This window comes from Mesoplodon densirostris, chromosome 2 (assembly GCF_025265405.1).
Source record: "Mesoplodon densirostris isolate mMesDen1 chromosome 2, mMesDen1 primary haplotype, whole genome shotgun sequence".
In the NCBI taxonomy this organism is placed as follows: Eukaryota; Metazoa; Chordata; class Mammalia; order Artiodactyla; family Ziphiidae; genus Mesoplodon; species Mesoplodon densirostris.
The window spans coordinates 27,389,084-27,408,067 of NC_082662.1; the positions used below are offsets into that span (position 1 = coordinate 27,389,084).

Sequence of the window (18,984 nt, forward strand, 5' to 3'; positions counted from 1 at the left end):
CTTTGGCGTGTCTCTTCTCTGATCTATTCCTGTGCTTTCACACACACCTACATTATCTGTATATAAATATGTAGTTTGGATGCGTGTTTTTTTAAAGAGGTGGGTTCATACTGTGTGTGTGGTTTATTACTTTTTCACCTGGCAGCATGTTTTGGCATTCTCTCTACGTCACTGCACATCTATCTTGTTTTCATGGCTTCCCTGTTCTCCGTATTGAGGATGGACCACATCTCTTTACATAGTCCCTGCTGAGAATAGCAGGTTGTGTCCAGTTTTGTCTGATCACAGTTTTGTATGGAAGGTCCAAGTACACAGATCTTTGTGCTCATGTGCAAATAAATATCTATGGGTGATTTCTAGAATTAGAGTTGCTTCGTCAAAAGTTTTGTACATTTGAAATTTTAATAAACTATTGCCAAACCACCCTCCATTAAGGTTGATAAACGTACACTCCCAGCATGTATGACACACACACAAAATACTGATGCCAACTCTGGATATTATCTTTTTCAATGCACAAATTTTGGGTTTCTTTTTTTAAAAAAGCATAGTTTTAACCATGTGATAGATATCATTTTCATCTTTTTGTGTACTTTACCTGATGTTGTAAATGTTTCTAGTCCCCTCGTTTTTAAAAGAATAACTTTTATTACAGAAATTTTTAAAAAAGGAAAAAGTTCATTGTCAAAGAATCAGAAAGTACAGTTAAGCCAAAAAAATTGTTTAAAAATTACTCCTAATTCTACCATCCATATCACATTTTGGTGCATCTCCATCTCCTACTTAACTTTTTCTGCGCCTTAAAATTTTCCTTTCTTTTACAAACATAATCTCCTTTTTAATGGGCAGTTAATGTTCAGTAGAGGAGATCACAATTTATTGAGCCTTTCCCTAATATTGCATACTTCAGTTGTCTCTAATTTTCGCTATTATAAATAACACAGTAGTGGACATCTTTGTGCCTCAGGGGTTTTTTTGTTTGTTTTTTGTTGGAATGATTTCCAAATTGCCCCCGTTACAGATAATAGGACTCAGTTTAGTCCTTAGGTATCTAAGGTATCTTACACATACACAGTTCTCATTTGTACCCCTGAGTAATAATTTACAAAGGGAAGGGGAGGCTCAGAAAGGCTGGTGACCTGCCAGAGTCACACAGCTGGGTGATGGGGACTGAGCCGGCCTCTGCAGCTGCCCCTCACCCCTGCCCCACCCCCGTGTCTTCGCAGGTCTGGGGCTCTCCTCCCGGACCCCGGCTGTGAGCACGTCTGAGTCGAGTGCGGGCACGGGTACCAGCACCCCATCCACACCCACCACCACCAGCCAGAGCCGCCTCATCGCCTCGTCCCCCACCCTCATCTCAGGGATCACCAGCCCCCCCCTCCTGGACTCCATCAAGACAATCCAGGGCCACGGCCTGCTCGGCCCCCCCAAGTCCGAGCGCGGCCGAAAAAAGATCAAGGCGGAGAATCCAGGGGGGCCGCCTGTCCTCGTAGTCCCCTACCCCATCCTGGCCTCGGGCGAGACTGCCAAGGAGGGCAAGACATACAGGTGGGGGTCTCGGTGGGAGGGCGTCCAGGTGGGCTTGGGTTAGAGGCCAGTGCCTCAGGCTGCAGCAGGGGCCCAGCAGTGGGGCACTGCAAAGAGGGGCCCCACAGGCAGAGGGTGAGGGCTACGGTCCGGAGGGGCGGGGTCTCCTGGCTCGCCCCGCCCACAACCCTTCAGAGGTGGTCTCTGTCTGGGGCCGCCCTCACCACAGCCTGGGATGTCGAGAGAGTCTGTTTCCTACACTCTTCAAGCAGTGTTCTGAACGCTCAACGTTAGAATCATCTGGAGAGCTTTCCAAAAATGCCAGTGCACCCCCAGAAGTTCCGATTTAACCTGCTGGGGGTAGACATGCGGAGGCCCCCAGGTCAGGCTTTCTTGAAAGCTCCGCAGAGGATTCTAAAGTACAGCCAGGGTGGAGAACCTCGCATCAGGAGTGCTGGAGCCCCTCCCCCAGAACCATGAGTCACCAGCCGCTCTTCCCTGTGAGGTGTAAGCCTGCTCCCCAGCCTGCTGTAAATCTGTCTCCAGGGGGAAGAGCTTTGGCCTCCAGATTGGAGGGTGTCCAGGCTGGGGGCCTGCCCGTGCCCCCTGGACCCTCCCAGGAGAGCTCTGTCCCTGGTGCAAGGTCTCTCTGATGTAGAGGGTCTCCCCTGAGATGTCCAGGCACGGGCCGGGGGCGGGGGCGGGAATCTTCCCGGTATGAACCTGCCTCTTGCCCACAGGTGTAAGGTATGCCCGCTGACCTTTTTCACCAAGTCTGAGATGCAGATCCACTCCAAGTCGCACACAGAGGCCAAGCCCCACAAGTGCCCGCACTGCTCCAAATCCTTTGCCAACGCCTCCTACCTGGCCCAGCACCTGCGCATCCACCTGGGCGTCAAGCCCTACCACTGCTCCTACTGTGATAAGTCCTTCCGACAGCTCTCCCACCTCCAACAGCATACCAGGTGAGTGGCCGGCCTCGTGCTGCCCCGGTGCAGCCAGTTTCAGCTCAGCACCTGCACCTGGTGCATGGACCTGGTGCAAGGAGGGACAAGGACCTTCTCTAGGTGCCCGTTGCCCTCAGGGTCAAGACCAAACTGCTTTGCTTGTCATTCGAGGCCTTTTATGATATGGCCTTTGTGGACATCACTTCCCTCTGTTGCTCACCTGTAAGGTCTTTGCACGTGCTGTGTCCTTTACCTGAAACACCCTCCCCCTCCTTTATCCTGTTTTTCTGGCCCTCTCCTATCTATCTCTCAGTAAAGCTTCCTCCAGGAAGTCCTCCCTGGCCCCCCTGAGCTGGTTCCACAGGCCCTGGGCTTCCCCATCCCAGCAGGGGAAGACTGTCTCCTACTTGCTGGGTTATTTGCCCACAACCCCCAATATATTGAGGGTTCTTGAAGGCGAGGGCTTGGTCTCCTCCATTTCTACATCCCCAGTGGGTGGCACATAATAAACATTGAGGCATATGTTTAATATTTGTGGAATAAATAGAACTGGCTTTTACAGGGCATATGATTCATCCATTTAACAAATATGTACAAGAGATGAATTGTAAATATGTATGCCAGACACGCCCCTAGGTGCTAGGGATACAGCACTGAACAAAACAGACACAGATTCCTGCCCTCTTAGGGTGTACCGTCTAGTCGAAAGCATGAAAGGGGGATGCAGAGATAGACATGCTTTAAGGAAAGAGGTTTTTGCAGGGGAGTACAGACATCAGAAAGACTGGCTCGCCAAATAAAAATACCATAGGTATTTAAATAAATAAACTAAAGGTTACCGAATTACAGTTCATCTCTTCAGAGGGGAAGAAACACAGCAGTTTTCTCACATGATGGTTCTAATATCTATAAGCACGGCTGTGTGTCTGCCAATATCAGCATTGGCAGGGATAAAATTGTTTTTGCTGTGGAGTCTGTAACTCACAGAAAGCGCTCAAGGCTTTCTTTATTTTGGGCACTAAGGCTAGACACAGGGACCTTAGGTTTTGTTTGGTGTTGTTGTTATTTACTCATTTTTCTCCATTGTCTTTGTTTGCTTTACCCCAGGGGGCAAGATGTTTTGTCTGTTTCTCTGACTTTGGGGCATGATCAGTAGGTTTGATAGTAAGGAACAAATGACAGGATAGCGGGCAGGGTGGCATCAGTCTGATTTTCTCCATGCCTCCTGAGGCATGGATTTGACCACGTAGATTTGTTTCAGAAACTTTCTGATTTTGTCATGAATTTATTTTTTGAAGTTTGGCTAGTTTTATGGACATAGGTGTGTGTAATGAGGTGCTGATCAATAAACAGAGTCCTCCTGGTTGTATAGGACTTCCCTGGTGGTGCAGTGGTTGAGAGTCCGCCTGCTGATGCAGGCGACACGGGTTTGTGCCCCGGTCCGGGAAGATCCCACATGCCGCGGAGCGGCTGGGCCTGTGAGCCATGGCCGCTGGGCCTGCACGTCCAGAGCCTGTGCTCCACAATGGGAGAGGCCACAACAGTGAGAGGCCCGCATACTGCAAAAACAAACAAACAAACAAACAAAAAAACAGAGTCCTCCTTGTTGTATGGTTACTAAAATTAGAGCAGGCGACCCCAGGGTTTGAGAGTTAACTTCTGTCAGGAGATTTTGTAAAGCCCCCAGGTCATAATTTTAATCTGTATGTGTGAAAAAAATTTTCTTATCATATTATCTAATCTAAGATCTATCTAAGTTCCTATCTAAGATCCATCCAATTCACCTCTTGTCAGGTTGTGCCTATACAACCTGTAACGGGAAGAGTACCGTCTTTTTGGAGAATCCCAAGTTTGTCAGTGTTTCTGGGCTAGCAGGAATGACTTTCCCCATAACCTGAAAGGCAAGGATTCCACAAGCCATGGAGTAGATTCAGTTCAGTTTCCTGGAAGCCTGGGGAGGCTGCATTCCAACTTACAAAGTACAGGCCTTGTTTCTTACTATCAGGCTTGTCATGCCTAATTAAATCAGATTTGTCTTTAAATGTGACATTTCTGGCATGGTCATGGTTACAAATTTGATTTACCCAATTATATCCTGTTAGGAAGGAGGACAGATTCTTAGTGAACCTATTTACAGAAACTAATGGTCAGAAAAAGGAAAAGGTCTCAGTAAAGGCACTTTGAATATTTTTTAGTAATTGTTCTGAGTAGTTTTGTAGACAAGGCCAATAGTGTTTTTTCAATAGGACCATTATTTAAAAATTTCCTTGGTAATTCATTAGTTTATATCTATGTTAAATTTGTATAGTCCTCCTGCCGTGCCCCGCCCCCCCAAATTCTGAAGGTTTAGCTGGAGCAAGGCACCATTTAAGGAATATCCTATTCCAGTTTGTTCAAATATAGCCTCCTAAATTGAAGATTAGGGATAGATCAAAGAAAATAAAAAGGGGTTTTCTCACATGCCCGTTAGAAAATAGAACATTAACCACAATTAAATCACTTTCATCCAGTTCTAGGTCATAATTCCTGTTCCCCAGTCTTGGGGAAGTTAGTCTGCTCTGCAAAGTTGCCTGCTTCTGGACTAAAGACTTGGTTCCTGCTTTGGCCTTGCGCAGTGTCTGGTCATGGTGATGGGTCATCTTGGAAGCCTGTGCCCCATGTCTCTTCCCAAAGTGTAAAGAGCCAAGTGTACTGGTACAGTCCTTTACTGAGGCCGTCAGCTCTTGATGTTTCTTTCAGAAGACTCAATCTCTGACCTGAAGCACAGGCCTTGAGGCAAGTGTGAGGGAGGGAACCAGACCTGTTGATAATACTAAATGACTCTGGTCATTTATTATATAACCAACAATATCAGAATGGAGGAGAATAGAGGCCTCTATTAAGGTATAATGTATGATCAGTTGTTCAGATTCAGAGCATATTATAGGCAGCAGGGGTGTTGACACATTGTCATGGTCTTTTAATTGATCTCATAAAGCATGTGTTATGATTGGCACTAAAAAACATAGTTAAATCTAGAAAAAAAGTCTTTTTAAAGACATTTCTCTGTGGATACTAATGGTACTAGTCTCTGTACATGAAAACAAGTTGTTAGGTTTTTTCCCTCTTAAGAAGTACACATATATATTATATGCAATTATATATTATATATGATATTACTATATATTATATTTATGTGAATTATATGTAATTACATATATACACACACATAAAATTAACTCAGGGAGATTGAGCTTCTTTTCTTTTGATCTGCCAACTTTCTTATGCTAGACACTTCATAGGCCAGCTCTCATTCTAGTGTTTCGCTAATTCAGATGTGGAGAATACAAAACATGCCCTCACTGGGAGCTTTTGTAAAGCGGGGGAGCAAATCTTTGGTGTTGCCCAGTGGCCAGCTGGAAACTCCAAACACATCTGGGTGTAAAAGTTACCTTGATATTTTATTATTCTGAAGGTGGGGCCTGGGTTTGAGAAAGGCTATAGCACAGAGTTGGTAGAATAGGCAGAACAGGAGCATCAGTCTGGTAGGAAATAAACAAACACAGTAGCAAGTAATAATTAGTAAGAATCCCAGTGTTTTCAGAAGTAGACATTTGTTTGAAAATATTATTTAAGACCATGACGAAACAAGCAACAAAAAATTAACAGGCCCTTGAGGGGAGAGTGTTTTTACATTTATTTATTTAATTTATGTATTATTTTTGGCTGTGTTGGATCTTCGTTGCTGTGCGTGGGCTTTCTCTAGTTGCAGCAAGTGGGGCTTCTCTTGTTGCAGAGCACGGGGTCTAGGCATGCAGGCTTCAGTAGTTGTGGCGCACGTGCTCAGTAGTTGTGGTGCACAGGCTTAGTTGCTGCGAGGCATGTGGGACCTTTCCGGACTAGGTCTTGAACCCGTGTCCACTGCATTGGCAGGCGGATTCCTAACCACTGCGCCACCAGGGAAGCCCAAGGGGAGAGTGTTTTATCAGAATGTTCCTTGTTCAGGGATTGCTCTCTGTTCCTGAGGGCACAAATTTTTTCTCCCTCTATTTTTTTCTTTTGAGTGAGTTGAGTTCATAGCAGTTGGAAACCAAACAAGCAACATAAGAGGGTCCTATCAACATTTAGAGACAAATTATTAGTCATTAGGCAGTGGCGTATATAATTAAACCAATGTGTCCTAACCCAGTGACAAAGAGGCTGGTGTCCCTAGTGCCCGCAAATCCCAGAATCCTTAAGACAAACAAACCAAAAAAAACCAAACATAAAGAAGCAACCAGATTCCAGGTTGCTTTTCTCCCATTCCACAGAGACTCCTGTTCTTTGCCCCTTGATAGAGAACCAGACAGGGCATATAATCAAATCCATTTTCTCAACGTTATGCCAGTAATAAAGGGGGTAAAAGAAGGTCATGTCAAAACAGAACCAGCCCCAGTCAAGTAATAAAAATAGAGCTAGAAGCAGGTTGAGCAGGATCCCCCTAGGAGTCGAGACAGATGTGCCTGGGAGCATGTGACGGTTCATGTAATTGAACGGCGCTGGCAGTTCTGGAGCATCTTGGTGGGACCTCTGTCTGTGAACGGAAAGCAGCAAGACAAGAAAAGCAGGTGACTTGCAAAGTGCTTGCAGAAATCCAGACTTCAGAAGGATCGGCCCTGTAAATTATAAATACATGTATTTAAGGGGAAAATTAACAGGAATTTGTAGTGAGTCTGTTCACGGTAGAGATACAGCAGTAGTCTCGTGCAGTTAGCATCTGGATAAGATCACACATCTGTAGATATCACGAGGCCGAAGTCAGGGGATAACCCTGTTTTATGAAGGAGTTAGTAAGGTATAAGAAAGGGCTCAACGTTTTACCTGTTTGGGGAACGTATGTTAGACAAAGTGATCCTGGATTTGTTTGTTTATTCAGGCTGCGGAGTGGTTTTTGCCTGTGTTTTCCTTCTGGCTGTACGATGTTGTGTACATGTGTGGTGATAATTGTGGCAGGGGTAGGTTTTCTCAAGTGTGATGATGGTGAAAACATCCTAGCGACAACTGTTCCTTGTCAGAGAGCTCCTAAGTGCCCAGCCCTGTAAATAAGGTGTTTACATATGAGGTGTCCATAAAGTCCTTACAAATCTGAAATAACAAATCTGAAAAGTGCCACGGAGAGGCAGCCATCTCGAGGAAGGTCCACTGCCACTGTATCTACCGTCATTTTAGTTACAAAGCACAGTGGGACTGAAGCCACTCAATATAACGTGCCGCTTATTACCTGGAAAATAAAGCATAAATGATAACTAATGAATCCTCGATAATTTTATTTAAACATTGAATAAATTCCCCCTTTGTGTTTTTCATAAATTGTTTGTCTTAAAGAGACATGAGTGTATTAAAAACTAACACTGGGGGGACTTCCCTGGCGGTCCAGTGGTTAGGACTTCACGCGTTCACTACTGAGGGTGCGGGTTCAATCCCTGGTCGGGAAATTAAGATCCCGCGAGCCGTGCGGTGCGGCCAAAAAAACCCAAACCAAAACAAAACCAACAGTGTGAAACTGTCTTAGGAATGCCCTTTCAGTAAGTTACAGTCCTTATTATTATCCCCGTTTTAGAGGTGAGGAAACTGGGGCTCGGGAGGCACAATCGCTTGGCCAAGGCCACACCACTAAGAGGAGGCAGAAGCGAGATGTGAGCCAGAGCACCCACGAGCAGCCCCGCCTTGGAGGAGGGAAGGGGCTGGGGATGTTGGCTGCAGAAGAAACTCAGGTGGGAGCGAGGTCCAGGCAGGAGAGCAGGGCTAGTCTTCGGGGCCCCGGGGTAGGGCTGGGACAGTGGGGGTGAAGGAGCAGCCCAGGGGCTCCGATTTCAGCTCAGCTTCCCTGCGCCTGGAGTTAGTGGTGAGCTCCCCATCACTACAGATGTGGGAGTCAGGCCTGGGTGCCCCCCTAGTGGGGTGATGCCCTGCAAAGAGAGGACTCTGATGTTGGGATTGAGGGCTTGGCCTTGACTTGAAATTCAGGGGTGAAGAGCTCAGGGGCCAGTTATCAGGGGGGAAACTTTGCTCCCTGAAGCCCTTCTGAGGCCCAGTGCTGGCTGCCATGCATAATGACAGGTCAGTGGTCAGAGGCTGGCTCTGGGCCAAAGGAACTCCCACCATGCACCGGGAGGCTGGTGGATGTGAAAACTTCCATGAAAGGGGGAAGTATGTAACGGAGGTTGGAGAGGATCATCAGAGTTGAGTGTTGAAGGGTCCATAGCCCTCTCTCATGAAAGATGGGAATGGTGTTCCCAGCAGGAGGAGCGGCACGATTAAAGGCTCAGAGACTTGCTGGGGGGTGTGGATTTGGATTCTGTCCTGGAAAAGGGAGAGACAGTGGGGGAGACCATGACAAGGTCAGGTCCCTGCGCTGCTGCTGTGGTGGAGGGGAGAGGCTGAGGCCGGGAGCTGTGGCACTTGGGGAGGAGGCCAGAGGAGCAAGGTCCTGAGGTAGGGCCTGATGTCCCTCGAGAACCATCCATGGGTCAGTCAACAAACACTTGTGAAATACCCTTGAGGAATGGGCGTTGTTGATTATGTGGAACCTATTACTATTGTCAGTAATTGACTTCAGGAGGAAAGAACTCACCTTCCTATGTACCGAGTCCGCTCTGCTGAGCCTGTGCCAGGCCCTGGGATGATGGTGGTGAACGAGACCAAGGGCATTCTTGCTCTCAAGGAGGGAGGCAGCTTAGAAAACAGTGACTAGACATTGACAAAATACGTGCCCATGCACAGACTTCTGCTCAGGGGTGGGCTGCAGGGGCCAGGTCTAGTCTGGGGGGTCAGGAAAGGCTGCCACGATCAAGGGGCTTTTATACTGAGAACAGGAGTCTGGGTTTTAGCCAGGCATTAGCTAGGGGGAAAATGTGCCTGGAAGAGGATCGGCCTGGATACCAGACGGAAGGTAGGAAGGGACTTGGAATGCTGGGGCGGGGGGTGTGGAGGGAGGTGGTGGGCCTGAAGCCTTGGGGCAGGGAAGAGGCATGACTTGGGCAGCAGTGGGAGGCGAGGATTCTGGGGTGGGCGTTGCGGAATTTAAAACAAAATCAGCACATGTCCCGGGGTCCCTTGGTCCCCTCCGCCACCGAGTTCCACAGCCGTGGAGGGGAATGAGGATGGAATGAAATGGAGGGGTTCTGGCAGCAGGCGGAGCCGGTCCAGATGACCCTTAAGGTCCTTCTGTTGTAGAGATGGGGTGCAGTAGCCTGGGATGATGTCCCCAAACATGTGACACCCCCAAATGTGCAGGTAGAATAGGGGTCCTCAGAATTGGGCCAGCCCATTTCCACCTGGCCTGTCTCCATGCAGCCTGAGATGAGCCATCCCTGCCCTTGGGGTTCCCTGTCTAGTAGAGGAGACAGAGGAGGGGCAGCCTCGCTGCTGAGGATGCAGCCAGGGCACAGGGGTGGCGGGCAGAAGCATCAATCAGCTGTGGTTGCCAGATGAGAAATGGTCCTCTGACCAGGACGCAGGGTGCAGGAGCAGGGAGGTGAGGCCGAACCACATGTGAAGGGCTTCGAATGGCACACTAGGGAATTCGGACTGTCACTGCTCATAGTGGGCAGTCAAGTTCGTGGGCTTACTGAGGGCAGGGAGTGTTCTTTATTCCAGCCTGGCCAGCACGGGGCCTGGCCTGGGGGACCTTAGTTTGTCTGACGAATCTGTTGATGGGCGGAGCAAACCCAAGGCGGTCTGTGGCTTTAAGGAAGGAGCCAGACCGGGTGGTCAGAGCTGGATTCTCCCTCCACCTAATGCTGATCGGCAGCTTAGGCAAAAGAAGTTCAGGTCCAGTCTGCATTTCATTACCTACCTGCTTGGCACAGGGTTTGCCAAAGCAGGTGACTGAAGACAAGCCTAGGAGAGCAGGGAGGGCCTCCCGCCCCGGTGTGTGCGCCTTGCTCCCAAGCCCCATTTCCACACCCCATCCCGGTCCTCCTCCATCCTCACCTGGCTGCTAGACGAGCACCAGCCGCAACAGCCAACAGAAAACCCGGCCATCAGCCTGTAAGTCACTGCTCCCAAGTCTCCTTCTCAGTGAGGACCCCGACCACCCTGTTTAACATTGCACCCACCCCATGCACTCACGACCCCCCTCACCTGCTCTGCTTCTCACAGCACTTTTTACCTTCTACACGCACTTTACTTATTTCATGCTCATCGTTTCCACAAGGCAGTGGGGTTTTTTGTGTTTTGTTCACGGATATGTTCCAAGCACCCAGGGTGGTGCCTGGCACACGGGTGCCTGATATAATAATTGTTAAATGAATGAATAGTAGTAATACTGGCAAGTGGTGATGGAGTCCTGACTCTGTGCCAGTACTTACTTGGCTAAGCCCCTTCCACATATTATCTAATGGAATCTTCACAAAGCCCAGTGAAGTAAGGACTGTATTTTTATACCCATTTTGCAGATGAGGAAACCGAGGCTCAGTAATTTGACCAAGGTCACCCAACTAGTAAATGGTAGAACCAGTGTGAGGACAAAAAGGGGCTCACAGGAAGGACACAGAGGCTGACTTTCAGGGCCACCCTGTCCTGCATTCTCTCAGTAGCTGGGGTGATCACGTAGCCATGTGGGGAAGAGGCAGGAAATAGAAATGGGGGGCCAATTAAGAGGGTGATGTCTCCTGAGAGAAAGAGGCAGGGTGGGCAGGGAAGGTCCTGGCAAAGCTGTGAATCTGCCCTTTTCAGTGGGTGGTCTGCAGGTGGCTTTTTTAGAAGAGGGGCAGAATGCTGTCAAAGCAAGACTGCCATGATTAGCCGGGGGCCTGGGCGGGCTCTCTGAGTGGGTGCTGGCGGAGGGCCGGGTTCAGCGGGGCCCTGTGGGGAGCGTGGAGGCTCTGGTCACAGAATGGCTGTGGGAGGCCAGAGAAGAAAGGACACGGGTAGCCTTTGAAGTCCCAGCTCTTGCCTGGGGCTCACTCTGGGGAGAGTGTGTGGAGCGGGGAGCCTGGGAGGCTTGGGGGCCAGAGGGGTGTGCAGGCTAGCCGAGGGCTTGGGGCTGGAGCTGGCCTGGGGGACCTGTCAGGGACGCCACCTCACTGGGCTGCCTGTTGCAGAATCCACACAGGCGACAGACCCTACAAGTGCCCACATCCTGGCTGCGAAAAGGCTTTCACTCAGCTCTCCAACCTCCAGGTGAGTGCCGGCCTGCCTCCGCCAGGTGCACAGCCCCTCCTCCCCAGGGGAGCCTAAGGAGGGGGTGGGGCTGGGGGAGTCCAGCCAGCTCCCGACCCCTGCTGTGCTCCCTGCAGTCTCACCAGCGCCAGCACAACAAGGACAAGCCCTACAAGTGTCCCAACTGCTACCGGGCCTACTCGGACTCCGCCTCCCTGCAGATCCACCTCTCGGCCCATGCCATCAAGCATGCCAAGGCCTACTGCTGCAGCATGTGCGGGCGGGCCTACACCTCGGTGAGTGCGGGGCCCCCGGGAGCCTCTCCCTCTTCCCGGCCTGCTCAGACCTGTACTGACGCTCCCATTTTCCAGACGAGGAAACTGAGGCCAAGAGAAGGGCAGTGACTTCCCAAGATCACAGTGAGTGGCAGAGCCAGGGCTTCTGCTTTCCAGTTCTGTTTTCGGCTGCCTCAGGCCGAGCTCTCCCCAGGCAGCCTTTCGCCTGGGTTCTGGAGACATCGTTTCTTCCAGGCAGTGTGGGGTGGTGGGCGGGGAGGCGCTGGCAACCTGCTCCCCAGAGCCAGGGAGGGAGAAGGACCTTTCCTCACTGGGGAAGCTGCAACCCCCGTCATGCCCACAAGGTGGCACAGTGACCTGGCCCAGAGCCACCTTCATCTCCCAACAAAGGCCCAAACAGGGCCAGAAAGGTGCCAGTCCTCCATCCCTGGATGGGAGTTTTCCTAAACAAGGGCCTTTCACACCCAGGAGAGGGAGTCCAAGTGAGTCATTTTTGTGTGTCCTTCTGGCTATGTGTATCCAAATATTCTGGTTAACAGACCCCCACGTGTACCCAGACTGATCACCAAGCCTCAGTTTCCTCATCTGTAAAATGGAAGAGGTAATAGTCCTTAACTTCTAGGGCTGTTGGCTGGCAGAGTCAGTGCCTGACAGACCTTAGCTAACACAATGATTTATTCACCCAGTGTTTGCTGAACACTTGTGCCAGGCACTTGGGAATCAGGATGAATCAAACAGACATATTCTTTGCCCCCAGGCAGGTTAGAGTCCACTGCTGGAGACAGACATTAAACAAGTAACCACATAAGTGGATATGTAATGACAAGTCGTGGTAACTGCTCTAAGCAGGCTTTCTCAACCTCGGCCCATGTTGACATCTTTGCCGAGGGGTGCTGTCCTGTGTGTTATAGGATGTTTAGCAACATCCTTGGCCTCTACCCACTAGCAACCCCTCCCTGAAAATGCCTCCAGACTTTGCCAAATGTCCCGGGAGCGGGGGGGGATTTGCCTCTGATTGAGAACCACTGCTGTAAAGGAAAAAAGGGAAACATATGTTTTGAAAGGCAGCTGCAGGGAGGACAAAATGGAGTTGGGGAAGGGAGGTGGGCTGGGATAGGTGTATGAGGAAGTAACATTTAGAGGAAGCCTTGAAGGTGATTGGCCAGGTGAGCAGGAGTGGAGCGGGAAGGACTTCCCATGCAGGGGAACAGGGAATGCAAACACCCCCGACGTGGAACAGTCGCGGTATGTTCCAGGAACTGAAGGAAAATTAGGTCACACGAGGCTGTCGGTCCCTGTTAGGGAGTCTGGATGTTTTTCCGGGTGGAGTGGGGACCCATGGGGAGGGGACTGTCCAGGAGGGTAGTTTTGAAAGTTCACTTTGGCTGGAGAGGGGCGCATGGATTGCACCTTCCTATATGCATCCCCTCTTAGAGGAGGGGCCGCCAGCGGTCACAGCCATGGTTCTTAGAGGGGATCTGAACTCTGGGGGGAAGGGGCTGTCACCTCTCACCTGGCTTGAGGCCCCACCCTGAACTGGGCCTGACTGGGCTCCACAGAACAAGAATAATTACCTTTTTTAAAAAAAAGACATATTAATGGATTGACTTTTAAACTACTTTAATACATAAAAGAAACATTTTAGAATAGTGAACCCTCGTGTTCCCATCAGCCCCCAGAGCCTGGCATCAGTCTATCCTGTCTCATCCATATCCCTGTTTTTTGAAGTAAAACTGACATCACATTGTTCCATCTGAAAATTTTCACTTTGTGTCTTTAAACATAAAGACGCTTTTTTGAACTTATCCACAATACCTTTATAATACCTTAAAATGATTCACCCTAGTCCTTAATATCGTCAAATACCCAGGTGGTATTCACATTTTCATTTGTCTCATGGATGCCATAATTTATAATTTTATTATAAATTTTATTTTTTAATCAAGATCCAAATAAAATTCTCACATTGCACCGGGTCAATATATCTTTAAACTATTGGTCCTCCACCCCACCTCAACACCACTGCCTTTATTTTCTTTGCAATTTACTCATTGAAGAATAGTTTCCTAGTTTGGATTTTGCTGATTGCTGCCCTTCGGTGTTGTTTGATAGTGCTTTGCCACCACATTTGAGGGCTTCCTCTGCCAGATTCTGAGCAAGCTGAGGTATGAGGCCAAGGAGTGGCAGGTGGGAACCAGAGCACCACCTTTGTGTGAAAGCCTGTGGGCCTGCAGGTGAGCCTTGGGTCACCTCGCCCACCCAGTCTTGGGTGCCTCAGGTCAGACGTAGCAGAGTCTGTGGCAGTGCTCAGGGGATGAGGTGAGCATGCCCAGTTTAAGCTTCCCAAAGTCACCAATCAGATCAGGCCCCACTTCTTCCCAAAGGAGGATGGAGCATGGGAGTGCAGAGGCCAGGGCTCCCATCACCACCTAGAACGAAATGTAGAGACAAGGGAAGCAGTGGTCCCCTCAACCCTACTGCATGCTAAGAGCTTTACCTACATCACCATAGCAACCCTTTGAGGTTGTTCCTTCCCCATCCCTGGCTGCAGAGGAGGAAACTGAGGCTTGGAGGGATAAGATGACTTGTCCAACATTCCACTGCTGAGAAATGGCAGAGCCAGGGTCAACTGAGGCCTACCGCTTCGCCCCCACTGGGAGAACCAGCCAGATGGGGGCAGCTATGCTCAATCGGACAGGACTCCACTGCAGCCAGTTGGTAGACAGCAGCTGGCCTGGCCCTAGGGAGTTTTAGGTGGGCACTGCTGCGGGGTGAGCCTGGTGCCTGCCAGCTCTCTAGTCAGCACACTGTGGGCTCGGACTCTGGTAAATAAGCCAGCCCCCACTGCTGGCAGAGATGCAGCATCCCTAGAACCAATGCTGATGCCCATCTGACCTCCCAAAGCTGTGGCTGTCCAGCACTAGCCGGCCCACCTACCAAGGAGCCCTCCAGTGGCCGCTTGTGGGAACTGCAGCTCCCCCTGCACCCCTTGCCAGCAGTGGGTTGTAAGTTCGGAATCTCACCCCGCCCACAGGAGACCTACCTGATGAAGCACATGTCCAAACACACGGTGGTGGAGCACCTGGTGAGCCATCACTCGCCCCAGAGGACGGAGTCCCCCGGCATCCCGGTGCGAATTTCCCTCATCTGAGCCGATGCAAGGCGCCACCCCGCCCTGCCCACTGGCAGACACAGACCCAGGCAGCACCAGGTCCCGACTCCCTCCAGGGGCCCTCCAGGAACAGCCGAGCTCTCTCACGACCTTCCTGACCTTCCAGAAAGCCTGGGCCGCAGAAGCCCTGCCCAGTCCAGCTCCAGGGGCGGCCAGGCCAACTGCAAGATTCTGGACTGTTTTGGTGGCATCCAAAGACGATCTCAGAGCACTTTGAACCTCTGCTGGGTTTTCCTTTCGTTCCCCACCCTTCACTTGCTTCACTGTTCTTTTTTTTTTTTTTTTTTTAAGTTTGTTTTGGAAATAACAAAAAAGATATTTATTGGCCAAGAAGTTGGTGCTGCTAAGACCGCGAAATTAAAAGAACCGGACAGATGGACACAGAGAACCAGAGGGCAACGTGGGACCTTATCTTGCCACGGCCTCAGGTCTTGAGGGGAAGGCTCAAGCCTGGGTTTCTGGACTGCAAAGGGGGCCCCCAGGTGGGAGGGGCAGGAGGCAGCTGGAGTGAGCCGCTTGCCCCTGGGTGCCAGCTCGAGCCTCCAGAGCTGCGCCCTGGGCATCACTGAGCAGAGGGATGTGGCAGCTACCAGGGCTACCCAGTCTTCAGGAGACGAAATGAGAGGGGCCGGGAGGTCCACAGGACCAAAGGGTGTAGTGTTGGCTGGGCTGGGTGCAGGCCCAGGGAAACGGGGTGGGGTGGGCTGGGTAAGACCTGGCACCCCTGCTGCCCTGAAGACCACCCCAGTCTACCTCGGTGCTGGCCAAGAAACCTATTGGCTACCTCTCCCACCATCCCAGACTGTGGGCAGGGGGAGGGAGTGGGCCTGGGGCAAGGACCCCTCTCTCCAGAATTTCCTCCAGATGGGGCAGTGCCCAAGGAGGGCTTACTTGTCTTCCCTGCCATGGAGGGGAATCCCCAGCCCAGGCCCTAAGCCCCTGGGCAGGGAAGGGATCCTCGGGGAGGAGGGTCCCGGGAGCAGACCCTGCCCTCAGCTCCCACAGACACACCCCAATCTGAAAGCCATGCGTGTCCGTGTATATAGGAACCATGTACAGAGCCCGGAGAAGCCCCCCTACATCCCCTGGGGAAAAAAAAAAAGAAAACTAGACAGAAACTCATCTATATATTCTGTATCTGGAGTTCCGTTTTGAATATTAACTGTGTTATTTTTATACACTTTTTAAGCCTTAACTCGCCATTGATTTACCAGTTTAACGTCTCCTGGGGTTTCTTTTCCCACGGGGTTCTCTGCCCCGCCCCCACCCCTTTGTTTGACTGGCGTTGTCTGATACTCAGTATTGTAGCTTTTTGTCCGCATGTTACTACCCTGTAAATACGCTGTTATACATACTGTTAACACCCCTTTGCTTTTTTCTATGGGACCTCCAGGCCACCATATTTAGAACTAGTTACCTTATTAAAAAAGAGAAAACAGTCTGTTGGCTTCTCAGTCTGCATCGTGATGGCAGGGAGGTGAGGGCCGGTGCCCCTCAAGGCTTCAGGAACGAAGTGTGCGTCATATTGAAGGAAAGGGGTGGGGAGCAAAAAAAGTCAAACGTGGGGGAAGACACTAAAGGGGGCAAGAAACAAAGGAATTCCAAACCCTCTGCTCTTTGTATTTCTCTGTTGTGAAGAATAAACTGTACCTGCAGCCGGGTGGCGGCGGTGTGTGGCGTGCTCTGTGCGAGGGTGGGGCTGGGGGGCACCTTTCCACTGCTCCTCTCCCCTCCCCCGCCCCCCCCCCAAGACTCAGGGAAGAAGGGAAATGGCCCTTCCTGCGTCCATCACTCGCAGCCAAGGACCATGAGGGCTCAGAGGAGTGAGTTCCCGATGGTGCTCATGGCTGAGTCACTTTCTCTCCCACGAGGCTGCTAGCACAGGGCCAGCCTTGATAAACTCTGGGGGAGTTCCTGCATCTCCCTCCTAGGCAATCAAAACAGTGACCCCCTTGGGGAAGATGTATGTGCAGGGGACTTCTTGGTCCCCTCGATCACTGGACTAGCTGGAGGTTGTGAGGCTGGAGCTGCTGCTGCTGCAGGAGCCCGAGGATGAAGCTGAGTCTGAACAAAGCCAGGTGGAGAGCCGGAGACACATCATCGAGCCCTGAAGCTGTCCCGACCCCAGCACCGTCCTGTTACGTAAGCCAGTAAATCCTTGTTAGGGTTGATCTTTCGTTTTCCTCAAAGAGTCAGTTACTAAACCTTTACTACACCACCACTGGCTGACTCTCCAATCAGATTCTTCATTCAGTGAGTTAAGAACAAGTTAGGCGACGGTGGGTACCTGAACAGGAAAATCCTGTGTGTGGGGGGTGGGGGGAGTGGGGGGGTGCATGGGGTGCTGTGTTGGGCCAGACACAAGCAGAAGGACAAAGGAGGCAGAGAGAAGCGGAGACAGAGGAGACTGAGGGCCAGCCAGTGGCAACCTTAGCTCCTGACTGTCTCCATCTTCTGGCCCGCTCTAATTTCCTGCTTGTTCTCACATCAATGAATTTATTTATAAGTTACCGTGTGACATTGGGTAAGTTAATTAACCTCTCTGTGTCAGATGTTCTCATAGGTAAAATGAGGGAAATAATAGTAACCAATTTATAGGGTGGATATGAGGATTAAATGAACCAATAGATATCTAAGGCTTAGAACTGTGCCTGGTACGTAGTAAGTACCCAATTAATGTAATTGTTATTATTTGATGTAGCCCTGATGGATCTATGTCCTTCATGATCAAGGAACCCTGACTAGACAGCTGGTGATGTTTGGGAATTTTGGGGGGTGACATCCGAGCTGGCATGGCAGGTGGGATGGCTGGACAGGTGAAGATTTTGCATGTAGCAGTGACACTCGGGGGACTGGGAGTCTGATTTTCACCGGCTCACCTGGAAGCTCTCAGGAGCTTACCCGGTCCCTGAGGGTCTCAGCGTGGGTGCTGAGGATACTGTTGATTAACAGGGACACTGATGGAAGCAGCGGCAGAAGGAGCTTATCCCCTGTTATTCCTGCTGCTGCCCTGAGTCTCTCTACACCTGAGCCTGCCCCACCCCCACCTTGGGCCTCTGGGGAAGACAAAGGAGGTCCTCCACTCTGTTCTGCTGTTTACCCCTCCCCCTCCTCAGGAAGGTCTCGACCCACAGCAATGAGGCTCCCCCAGCCCAGCACCTGGAAACCCCTGACTCATGCCATCACTTCCTCTTTAAAACAGGAAATGGCTGTCCTTTGGCGACTCCTTTGCTCTTCACGGACTTGCTGGAGAAGGGGCAGGCAGGGAGAGGGAGAAGGCAAGTTATTTTCTGCAGCATCACAACCCCTGCAAGGAGGGTAATTGGCATCCCCACTTTACATATGAGAAAACTAAGATTCAGCAAGGGTAAGGAACTAGTCCACAGCCACACACACAGTCAGAAGAGGAGCAGATTTCCATCCAGATCTTACTGGCCTGAGCTCAGGTCTCTGCTGGCCCAGGGCTCAGTGTGTGTGGCCCTTGGTGAATGATGCAGGCAGTGTAAGGTGGAGGACAGTCTCCCACCAGAGGAAGGGATGTCAGCCTATAGCCATCAAGCAATAACCTGTTCTTAGGCACACCTAGCCTGTTCTTAGCTCTAACCCAGAGTCCAAAAGGTCTTCTGGGTTCTGCTAATCTAGTTTAGGCAGGAGACACTGGGACCTTGGAACTGCTTGGGAGAGGGGAGATATCTCTTACATCATCAACAACTGGAAGTGTTTGTAAAAACTGTTACTATGCGAAAACCATCACAGTTGGCTTATAGCCAGAATTGCTGTCCTACCTGAAAATAGTGGAGCCTGTTAAAAATGCAAGGTCTATGAGAACTCTACACAAACGGGTCAGAAGACCTGGAGGTAAGTCCCACCCTCTCCGGGCCTCCGTTTTTCAACTGTCAGACAATATCTCAGGGACTTC

At 50.5% G+C, this 18,984-nt stretch overlaps 1 protein-coding gene and 1 pseudogene across 5 annotated transcripts in view; both read left to right on the top strand.

Annotated features, from left to right (window-relative positions):
- The window catches only part of ZNF362 (zinc finger protein 362), a 36,666-nt gene extending 21,611 nt beyond the window's left edge, over nucleotides 1-15,055 (top strand). For all 5 annotated transcript variants that reach the window (XM_060089430.1, XM_060089431.1, XM_060089432.1 and 2 more), the window contains 5 exons: nucleotides 1,227-1,548; nucleotides 2,268-2,492; nucleotides 11,540-11,618; nucleotides 11,735-11,893; nucleotides 14,928-15,055. In XM_060089430.1, the coding sequence (XP_059945413.1) occupies nucleotides 1,227-1,548; nucleotides 2,268-2,492; nucleotides 11,540-11,618; nucleotides 11,735-11,893; nucleotides 14,928-15,044 (902 nt within the window). In that variant the 3' untranslated portion in view covers nucleotides 15,045-15,055. The remainder of the gene's footprint in view (nucleotides 1-1,226; nucleotides 1,549-2,267; nucleotides 2,493-11,539; nucleotides 11,619-11,734; nucleotides 11,894-14,927) is intronic.
- Nucleotides 15,056-15,670: 615 nt separating this feature from the next.
- Nucleotides 15,671-16,721, top strand: LOC132483756 (uncharacterized; annotated as a pseudogene).
- Nucleotides 16,722-18,984: the final 2,263 nt, after the last annotated feature.